Source organism: Gadus chalcogrammus, chromosome 3 (genome assembly GCF_026213295.1).
Source record: "Gadus chalcogrammus isolate NIFS_2021 chromosome 3, NIFS_Gcha_1.0, whole genome shotgun sequence".
Classification (NCBI taxonomy): Eukaryota; Metazoa; Chordata; class Actinopteri; order Gadiformes; family Gadidae; genus Gadus; species Gadus chalcogrammus.
Window position 1 is genome coordinate 13,211,382 of NC_079414.1, and position 11,101 is coordinate 13,222,482.

The following is an 11,101-nucleotide window of genomic DNA, read 5'->3' on the forward strand; positions in this document are numbered from 1 at the left end:
TGAGTCTCTCGTCGTCCATGTTGCCGACCCTCTGAGACCCTTTGATTGATTGACTGCTGACCTGGTGCCAACGGTCATGACGTAATAATGTTGATGCGAAGTTACATGAGCTGAGTATTGTGTTTTATTTTGAAAATTGACCGGATGCTCTATGGCTTTTACTTTTCACTTCCTGCCCGGCTCGACCTGCTCTGTCGAAATTGACGCGGTTTAGCAGCGGCTTGCGGCAAAAATAGAATTGGACGGAAAGATAGCGCCGCGGCGCGGCACGCCGCTCCTGGGACGCTGCTGAAATGTTCCGCGGCGCGCCCGGTGGAAATGGTCTCATTGATTACGCCCCGTGCCCACTACCTCCTTCAGTCAACGAACATGGGAAGGCGTGGCTGACTGATGGGGGAGTAGTCTTTGCAGAGGCATCCGTCAGCCAATCAAATCGCTTCGCCGGGTTCTCCCCGCTACTTCCTGCTTGTTGTGATGCAAGATGACCCGCTTTCCTGCTTTCCAGTATCGTCAGAGCCCGAGTCGCGTCACAGTGCTTAAATTTGCATACGCGATCTGATTGGATGACGGATCCGTCGCTGCTGAAAAAGTTGAACATATTTCAACTTTCTGACGGCGCCGAAGGCTCCAACGGAACGGACGGATCCACAATGCATTGCGCGTCCGTCCCCATTAAAGTCAATGGGGATCACGCAACGGACGGAGGTAGTGGGCACGGGGCATAACGTTGCGTAACGTTGCGGAAGGCTCCAACGGAGCCTTCCGCCTCATGCCCACTGCACCGTCAGTCAACGTACGTGGGAAGGCGTGGCTGACGGATGGGGGAGTAGTCTTTGCAGAGGCATCCGTCAGCCAATCAAATCGCTTCGCCGGGTTCTTCCCGCTTCTTCCTGCTTGTTGCGAGGCAAGATTTCCCGCTTTCCAGTATCGTCAGAGCCCGAGTCGCGTCACAGTGCCTACATTTGCATACGCGATCTGATTGGATGACGGAACCGTCGCTGCCGAAAAAGTTGAACATTTTTCAACTTCTTGACTGAGCCGAAGGCTCCAACGGAACGTACGGATCCACAATGCATTGCGCGTCCGTCCCCATTAAAGTCAATGGGGATAACGCAACGGACGCATGTAGTGGGCACGGGGCGTAAGTGGAAGCGATCAGCAGAGGTGACCGCGGCGCGTACGCCTCCGGTGGAATCGAGCCTTGAGTGTGCTAACGGCTACATTAGCTGTGAAACTTTTTTTTATTTGGTTAATGCTCAGCGCCAACGTACAGCGCCACTGGAATTTTGAAAAACGTTTATTGTAAAAACTGCTTGTGCGCGCATGATCGTGATGAGCATGTGGTTGTTTAGCAAGTGTCATTCAACTTTATCGTTGATGAAAATATAAGTCCAGATACAGATCCACTCAGTGATGAAAACCTCTCAGCTGTGCTGGGTATTGCAACATCAGGACGCCTGACTTCAGTGCACTTTTTCAAGGCCGTCAGAGACTTAGCCCCTCCCACTGAGCACTTTTTTTTATATGTGTGGGTTGTAATGCCTACCCTACATTATCAAATGTGGATGCACTTCAATACACCTGTTCAAATTCAGTGCACTTGCAGATAGGTATGAAAATATACATTTGCAAACCAAACTGTATAATCTGTATTTCTGTTGTGCACATGGTGAATTCAATGATTTTATTCAGTGACTTTTAATTACAAACGCTTGATAAGAGTTACAGCAATATATTTTTTATAATCTAATCTAATGGTTATACCGTAGTCCAGTCATTTTAAGCCAAAATGGGGATCAACCTAGAACAAATTGCAACAGGAGCAAACTCAACTCAAACTATTTTGTCTCCTCAATATGTCTTGAGTAAGGAAAAAAAATCCTAGAAGAATCCAATAAGGGGAAAGTATCGAAATATACCCAAATATGGCCTATTCATACGCCCATTCATTATTTTTCTCACATGAATAGGGTAAAAATGTAACGTTTAGACATCAGCATGAAAATTACTAAGTTGATTACGTACATTAATTAATTTCTTATTATTATGTTTGTTAACATTTAATTACGTATGTGCTGATTTGCATACAGTAAATGCCACAACAGATCTAAACATTGGGTATAGCCAGGTGAACATTTCTTGTTGATTCTTGTTGACATATAACAGTAAAAGACTATAGAGGCAAACAAATCTTACCATAAGGGGCAGAGATTCAGTCATTCATTCAAGGTCCTCTCAACTGTCAATCAACTGTCACTAAGATGTCGGGTAAGAAAGATTGTTTGATCCAGCCAAAAATCTTCATATTTTGTTTGTCAACTCAGTAATTGTCATGGTGATATCTAAAGGTAAACAATTTTACCCTATTCATGTGAGAAAAAGAATGAATAGGCGTATGAATAGGCTATATTTGTCTTTTTTTAACTTTCCCCTAATTGGAATCATTAGGGCTTTTTTTTCCTTACTCATGAAATATTGAGGATACAAAATCAGTTGGGTTTGCTTCTGCTGCAATTTGTTTTACATTTAAAAAGGTATTCAGAATTTCTTATGTGGCCCCCAATGAAAAATGATTGCCCAGCCCTGGTCTACACGTAGGCCTATGTTAAAGACTTTTTACGTCAGCCGCAATGTGAATATGCGGATGAATACTTGACCTATGTGAAGAGGACCCTGACCTTTCACCAACAAATACTGAATTTAGAGGATTCAAGTATGCTGGAGTTTTACTTTTGAATCAACATGTTAAATAGTCTAGCGAATGGCTTTTCGCGGAGGGGATTATGATAAATTAGTGTTTTTGATCATTTTGTTTCCCTGTTCAATAACTAAAATAGGCTATTACCCTTTTCATAGAAAGTTGGTATCCAAAACGAAACTGTTCGATACAACTACGTACACACCTAAAAGTCGAGATGAATGATCATATATATACATACATCTAACAGATAGGATAAGTATAGGTCTATTATTATAGTTAACCACTGATCAATACATATAACAGACATATAATGGACTATATATATATGAGCCATCACCACCACTTTTTTATTTCACTATTTTCAACACTGGTACAATGATAATGATAATCTTGTTCCATGTTTCCGACTCACCGGAAACTAGTCCTGAACTGTATTGCCTTGTTTCCGCATAGAGATGTCCAAATAACAGCTCCCTTCACTTGATTTTCTGAGTAGCTCATACTTAACCTATAAATGGACATTTTTTAAAAAATACATTAATATTGTAAACATTGTAAGATCTGATACAAATAGCATAAAAAATAAATTTGAGGTTTGGAAAACTAGTGATTTTATATTGTCCGCTACCCCTGCAAAACTTTCAATATGTTTTTTATAGCTGGGCAGAATAAGAACTGACAGGCGTCGTGGATCTTATCAAAAGCTCTTTTAATCAGTCAACAACTCTTGCAGAAGTTTCCATACAGAACAAAAATAAAGGGACAACCAAATACGTTGCAATCATCGCTGCAATCTGTTGCTGCAGCGGTGGAAGTTTCCGCTCTTCCTGCCAACAGGAAACCACTCAGAATGAAGGCTCAGCCAAGCCATGGGGTTGGGTAGGGAATGGTTGAATATACAGAGAGGACCTGGGAGGCACAGGAGCAGCTTGTGGTCACTCCATGGTCTCCTGGTTCTCCTGGTCCCCGCCGGTCTCCTCGCCTGGCTCCTTGCCCTCCTTGCTCCTCTTGCTCTTTTTGTGTTTGTGTCGGCGGTGGCTGTCGCCCTCCTCGCTGTCGTGCCTCCTCCTGCTGCTGCTGCTGGGGAGGAGGTGGGGGGGGGGGGAGGGGGGAGCGGGGGAGGAGGTGGTCGAGAGGGGGCGAAGGAGGTGGAGAGAGTGAGCGACAGAAAAAGAAAAAAGATTGGGAGGGATTTATATAGATTCACATTGGACAAGATATGTAGTTGCAACAAATCGGAAAACGAGGAAGGCTCAGCTAATGCGTCCGGGGGTTGTGAGGCTTGAGTCTCCCGACGGCCAGTGGCCACTGCTTGTGTTGTGTTGTGCGCCATGTGGTGCAGGGCAGCGTGCGTGTTTGCCGTGCGACTGCAGACCTGCGTGAAGTCTTGTGGCGTCCTTCCTCCTTCTCCCGGTGTCTCCTCTCTCTGTGCCGGTCCTCCTTCTCTCGGCTGGAGCGCTCCCGATGGCGCTCCCCATAGCCGCCGCGCTCGGGAGGGTACTCACGGAAACGGAACCGCTCCTCGTCGCTAGGTAGGGGAGAGGGAAAGACAGAGAGAGAGACAGAGAGAGAAAGACAGAGAGAGAGAGAAAGAGAAAGACAGAGAGAGAGAGAGAGAGAGAGAGAGAAAGACAGAGAGAGAGAGAGACAGAGAGAGAGAGAGAGAAAGAGAAAGAGAAAGAAAGAGAGAGAAAGACAGAAAGACAGAGAGAGAGAGAGAGAAAGAGAGAGAAAGAGAAAGACAGAGAGAGAGAAAGACAGAGAGAGAAAGACAGAGAGAGAGAAAGACAGAGAGAAAGAGTTTTTTTCCACTGACTCTTCCACTCACTTATCATAAAGCAAATCACGGCCTAATCACATCAATGGTCCATCTTTTCTGCAATATCTCTTGCAGAACAGTCGAGTGTACCTGGTGTAGCTCATGGCAGACGGACTGTGCTCCCTCTCCCTCTCCCGCTCATGGGGCCTTTCCCTGGGTCTCTCCCGCTCCTTCTCCCGCTTCTCTTCCCTACGAGGGTAGAAGTCCCACTGCTTCGAGTTGTCCATCATGGGAGGCCAAGACGGAGCCGGACCCCCTGGCATGGGTGGAGGGTACGCACCTGTGTGTGTGTGTGTGTGTAAAAACAGATTACAAAATGTAATACACAAAGCCCTAGGTGGTAGATATCGGGCAATACTTAAGCAGGCTTTCGATTGCATGCCAAGCTTACATGGGCCTTAGCCCTCAAAGAGGTTAGGAACCACCACTACCCAACGGGCACCCACCTTGAGGAAAGGGATATGGCTGGATAGAGCGCCCGTCGTAGCCGCCTGTGTGGACACTGCAACACAAAAGAACAGGCATGGTCACACGTTGGAGCCGTGTCCTACATCACCCCACATTGAGGCCACAGGAAGGAGGCTGCACGTTGTACTGTGCCCTGTTGGGGGGGTGTGGAGTGGACACACGGCTAAGTCCGTACCCGTCCATATTGGGCATGAGGGAGGGCGGGGGGCCAGTAGGCGGGTGTTGGAATCCAGGAGGAGGTACTGTGATGGGCATCCCTGGAAAAAAAAAAGGGAAAGAGCGCGAGCAAGAAACAAAGAAATAGATTAAATATTATTATAAATAATAGAACAATGGAACTGCCAAACATAACTTAGAGTTGAAGCAAAACAATGACTGCGTCAGCAAACCGACTCAGTGATTGTGTCAAAGTGATGCGGGTGGTGTACTCACTGGGTGGGGGTATGAGCGGTGGTGCAGTGCTGACGTTGGGGGGGGGTGCGAGGAAGGGGGGAGGAGGCATGTTGGGGGGCAGCGGCCCCGGGGGGAAGAAGGGGGGCATCTTCGCCGGGGTCGAGTCGGCCTCCGACGAAGAGTGTTCCGAGATGACCTGTCTCAGAGAAGCGCGGCGTCAGACGATTCATCCCCTCACACACTCATACTTGATGACTTCACCGGAGAAAGTAATGTTTCTTTTTTGAGCACAAGAAGGATTTTTTACCCCGTCCAAACGAAGCCGAAACAGGTGAAACCGTTACGGTTTCGATCTATCCGGTTTCGGAGTATCTCCGTAAAGATGGAGTCAAGCGAAACCGGGTAGATCTGTAGAAACGCTGTAGTACACATTCCAGGCCCATGAGGGGCGCTGCTTCTGCTACAGAAATCCTTGTTGTTGTGAGTTCTGAGACTCCGCGGGCTTAACAGTTATTGGCTAGAGGGTCGAGGGGTGGGGCGATGACGTCATGGTTTACGGTTTCAGTCGGTTTCAGGCGTCCACACGAATCCAGAGAAGCACGGCGTCAGACGATTCATCCCCTCACACGCTCATACTTAATGACTTCACCGGAGAAAGTAATGTTTCTTTTTTGAGCACAAGAAGGATTTTTTTCCCCTCCTCCACGAGATGGAAGACTAAATGTTTCTGATGAAATATGAACAAAAACCTTTAAAAAACAACAACTAGCAATCAAAAGCGATGTAACAGTCTTCGAACCCAAATGTACACTGACCACCCCCCCTTGTGGGAAAGATAAAAACTGCAAACAATGTAAACATGCACACCACACCACCATGTTTGGAATCGAATAAAGTGAAGAAATAGCTAATGTGATCAAGTTTGAATACATTTGAGATAAAATATAGAATAGCTGAGCTTTTCTGATAGTGTGTTTGAGCGTGTGTGGTAGTAACTTGGAAAAGTTTGTTATTGACCTTATTCCTTCATTTCTAGTTCAGTGAAATAATCACACAAAATGAAGCGCTCGTTTCCAAGCTAATCTAAACATTTTAAAATTGGAATAGAGTCTAGGTGAAGATTTTTGGAAGGAGTAGGGTCCCAGTTTTTAGAGATTAATAATGAACCTGTGAACCTACTAGTTTAGTGCTGCATGCAGCACTAAAAAACAACCCAATATTGCTCATACGGTAAGCAATTCATGCAATAATATGCATTAACTCAGTTCATTAAAATGTAAATAATGATCTAGAAATCCATGACTAATGGTGCTCCAGTTTAGTAATGGTGTTGATGTTAAGGTATGAATTGATACATTATTTAATATTTTAACTAACTCTAACCAAGTGCAGCCCCTGAGAAGCTTTAACAAGAACTGAACTACAATACAAAAACCTAACGAACTGCCCTTAACCCCTATGCTTATGCCTTACAATAATTATTATTACTGCATGCAATTTGTGCGTGTACCTGGATATTATTTCCTTCCAGGTTGTGTCTGCGCCGTCCTTCCACCCTGCTGATGGTGGCAGTCTGTCCACCAATAACATCTATTGTTCCACTCGGCTTCCTGGGAATGGTTCAAACAAACACAAGAAATCATTTGTAATGAGTGGCTGGTGCACGCACACACGCACACACACACACACACACACACACTCTTTAAAAGGGTCAACAAATCTTAAAACTTATTACAAAACTAGAGAATGATTTTCTTTATTCTTCTAACACTGGTGACCATCGCAACCTTGCCTCCACGTTCCCTTTGATCGTCAGCACCGAGGATAATCAATGAGTCGTATCGACGGGCGCCGTGGCCCAGTGGCGCTGTGACGGATGCGTGATTACGCGCATTACCGTCACACCCGCGTCCGAGGGCAAACACTGTCCGGGTAACGGAGCAGGCAGGGCCCTCCAGCACACCCACTATCATGTCAAGTCTCTGATGCCCTGCTGTCAATACATGACAGGGAGACACGAGTAGCTGATGACCGGGGCTGAGAATCAGTGAGGCAGACGACGTCAAGACATTACAAGGATGAGGCCGCGCCCACTTACGTATAGTAGGACATGTCCTGACCAGGCGGGGCGGTCCACTGGGGGGTTGAGATCCTACCATGTGGAGGGAGGGGGGGGACACAAGAGTAGTTAGATAGTCTCTCACACACACACACACACACACACACACACACACACACACACACACACACACACACACACACACACACACACACACACACACACACACACACACACACACACACACACACACACTCGATCAAATCCCACAGGCTTCCGTAGTTTGAGTACTTGTGGTTCCTTTTTATGGATGACACAATCTCAGACACAGTATTTCAGTGTAATGCTTTAGGCTCTGGTCTTAATGTTCAACATGAACCTATATAGAAATAGCCTGAACCAAGTGAGAGGGTGTCCTGTATAGTTCACAGTTATCATCGTCCATATCTAAACAGCGGTTATTGTTACTGAAATATCCCTAATTGAATTTGAATCAAATCAGAATCGTCACCTTTTGAATCGAAATTGAATCGAATTGGGAACACTGCCCAGCAGTGCACTATAGCAGCACTATAGCAGCCCGCTTCCTGGGAATTCAGGAAGCGGTCGGAATTGCACGCACAACACTGCAGTGAAATACCCTGTTCTAACTTCACTGTTGTTCTGCAGCACGTCTGCCCATCAGGTATCCATTACACACACCCATCCATCCCTAGGCCGACACATCCCTCCCACAGGATGCTTCGGGCTCGCCCTCTCTTGAGAGGTTCTGCTAAGGGGGCATGCGTTGTTCTGTGGGGGCTGCGGGTGATGAAGAGGTTGGTTACCTGGTGACCTGGGTCGGGGGGGGCTTGTACATGTTGACCGGGGACGAGAAGTCTGGCTTGGAAGTGTGGACTGACAGGCTGGATATGTCTTTATCGTTCCCCGTTCTACCCTGCTGGACCTGGACACAGACAGGTGACGGTTCTGAGCAGGGCTGGAGCATAAAGCGCGGCCGTATGGCGGCGCCATTGTTCTAAGACACACGGCTGTGGTTCAAATTCGAATGCTCATGAAACATAAACAGTGGTTTCTACGTTGGGCAACATTTTAATTAAATTCCGCAACAGCACTGGCGCTGTTCAGGAGCATGAAAAAAAAAAACAGACACACTATCCCGGGTGACGCAACGCCAAGAAGGATAGTTACTAATATATTATAATTAGGGCTGGTTGAATACATCATTTCAAAACAAAAGAAAAAGTCCAATAATAGTGTGCATCTTTCACTGCCTCTGCATGCAGAGACAAAATACAAACATAAGTGGTTAAATTATCAAAACAAACTTGTGCAAAGCTTTCAATACATTTCCCTGCCGTTTACCCAGTAATAAATCACACAGGCGCTATTGTGTGGGTTGGATCGCCATCATTTATTTAATTTAATTATTTTCCTTAAAAGAGCAAAAACCAATCATTGAGTACTGAATTGAGATTAGATATCCTACCTAATGAACGGATATCCAAATATTCAGGCTCAGTCCTTATAATAACATCTTAATAACAACTAATATGATTATCTAATACCTGAACTTATCCATTTGTGCCAGCCCTTGTTAAGAGGTCACCTAATCTTTAGTTTACTGCCCTTTCCAATAGTGTAGACTGAACTATCGGACCTCAGTGTGTGTGTGTCGATATAAGTGGATAGGTAGAGGTGGGGGCTCACTGTGATCTTGCTGGTGGTGGAGCCCACAGTGGAGACCTCAAGGCCCATGCGCAGCCTCTTCTGCTTCTCACAGTAGGCCTTCCACGTGTCCTCGTTGAAGCCGTAGTTAAAGTAGTCCGAAAGGTCCGCACCTGCACACACACACAAATAAATCCATTGTTTGGTTGTCACGACATACGATGCATATTATTTTAGTTGTACTTTAATATTTCAATTGCGGTACTTAATTGCCTATTGCGACAACTATAGCCACTCAACTCAACATCTCTAGCCAAGTGTCATGTGTTGTCATGATGACCACAAGCTTTGAGAACACTAACACACACACACAAAGTCACACACCTGGCTTTCTCCACGGTTTCTCCTCAAAGGACTCCACGTCTGCCTCCAGCACTGGAACTCCGTTTATGTTGCCAGGAGCGTCCATGTCCACTCCCTTTAGCTTAGCGTTCACTGGAAAATACAAGCATCATAAATACATCATGAGGGTTTGTTCAATCCTGCTGTCTGGAGCACCCCAGCCTACGGTATCAACTGAATTCTACCTTGTCCGTATGGCCTGGAGCCCGTTGTCTTGATGTTAAGGTTGACCGGAGGGGCTCCGTATGGTCTATGAGGCGCAAAAGAAGCAAAGCGTTAAGAGTTAGCCAGCAAGATACTTCATTGAGGACGTTTTATTAACGTTGATTGATGGAATAAGAAGTTGGTCACAACAATTTCAGATATTAAAACAAGAATGATTCAATTTTAATGGGCCATCTTTTAAATAATACTTATACTAAAAAATCCAGATCAAATGGAGCCAACAGTGGAAGAGCAGGGGAATGATGATGATTAGAAAGGTATTCTTTAAACCCACGTGTACTGGGGCGCCCCGGTTTTGATGTCTCCAATGGTGACTCGCACATCATCGTCGTCATCGTCACTGTCACTATCGCTGTCCTCGTCTGCTGCCTCGCCCGCCGGCTGGGGGAAGAGACGGCAGAGAGAGAATGTTACGTACATCTGGACTTCTGTCCCGCAGGCTCAGTGTGGAGATCCCACATCTCATGGACAAACCTAAATGATTTCATGACTATACGTCGATACATTTATGATCAGCAGAATGGTCAATCACCCCGCAAGATGATATTAAATTACAAAACATCAAAACCCATCCACTGAAAAAGGGAAAAAGAAAACATGTGTATCTTTTTTGTAAACATATCAAATGGGTTTCAGCCACCAACCTCAGGCGCCACTCCATTTCCTGTAGCGGGGGCAGTGGCATCTTCCGTGGTCGAGATTGGAGCATCACTGACAACACTGAGAGAAAATAACAAATTTAGTTGGTTGCATTTATTGTTTATATATACACAAGGAACTGGGGATGGTGCTGTTTGGATGCATTATTTTCGTGATTCTTTTATGATACCTTACTGCAGCGTTCAGTTTGGCTTCTTCATCCTCTTCCTTGCCCTCGCCTTCATCTAGTAGGAAATGATTGTGTTAATCACTCATAGGAGCGGCAAAATAGGCTCCTGCACTACGTTGTATTTTAAATACGTCAGAGTTTTCACTTTACTAGCCCCCCCTTATAAATAGCTTGTACCAGAACTCTGCATGCTCAGAATACACACCACAAAACAAATAACACGGATATACTCCGTGAGGTAACTGTCCATTGAACGTGTACTAGATAGACTTCCCTTTTTATCACAGATGAATCCGCCTCCGACCAGACCTCCCAGTACCAGCACGCCTGACTTAGGTAAACAAAGTACCAGTGTTGGGGGTAACACGTTACAAAGTAACGATATTACTTTTTTGGGTAACGAAGTAAAGTAACGCATTGCATTTAAAATATCGGTAACTACACTACTTTACTAGACTATAGTAACGCGCTTCCCTGCGTTACCCGAGCCGTGTTTGCCTGCGTCTAAAGATCTGATCTGTTGTGGTGCGTGCATGC

The 11,101-nt window shown here is 45.5% G+C and overlaps 1 protein-coding gene across 2 annotated transcripts in view; it reads right to left on the bottom strand.

Annotated features, from left to right (window-relative positions):
• Positions 1-3,054: 3,054 nt before the first annotated feature.
• Positions 3,055-11,101, bottom strand: part of fip1l1b (FIP1 like 1b (S. cerevisiae)) — a 9,641-nt gene continuing 1,594 nt past the window's right edge. Inside the window, exons 2-16 of one of the 2 annotated variants that reach the window (XM_056586084.1) lie at positions 10,565-10,619; positions 10,380-10,455; positions 10,010-10,116; positions 9,696-9,760; positions 9,493-9,603; positions 9,151-9,281; positions 8,268-8,386; positions 7,480-7,533; positions 6,892-6,991; positions 5,421-5,577; positions 5,164-5,245; positions 4,967-5,022; positions 4,611-4,800; positions 4,077-4,229; positions 3,055-3,781 (exon numbers count right to left, since the gene is read on the bottom strand). In XM_056586084.1, the coding sequence (XP_056442059.1) occupies positions 3,637-3,781; positions 4,077-4,229; positions 4,611-4,800; positions 4,967-5,022; positions 5,164-5,245; positions 5,421-5,577; positions 6,892-6,991; positions 7,480-7,533; positions 8,268-8,386; positions 9,151-9,281; positions 9,493-9,603; positions 9,696-9,760; positions 10,010-10,116; positions 10,380-10,455; positions 10,565-10,619 (1,601 nt within the window). In that variant the 3' untranslated portion in view covers positions 3,055-3,636. The remainder of the gene's footprint in view (positions 3,782-4,076; positions 4,230-4,610; positions 4,801-4,966; positions 5,023-5,163; positions 5,246-5,420; positions 5,578-6,891; positions 6,992-7,479; positions 7,534-8,267; positions 8,387-9,150; positions 9,282-9,492; positions 9,604-9,695; positions 9,761-10,009; positions 10,117-10,379; positions 10,456-10,564; positions 10,620-11,101) is intronic. The other variant, XM_056586085.1, reaches the window with a different exon arrangement.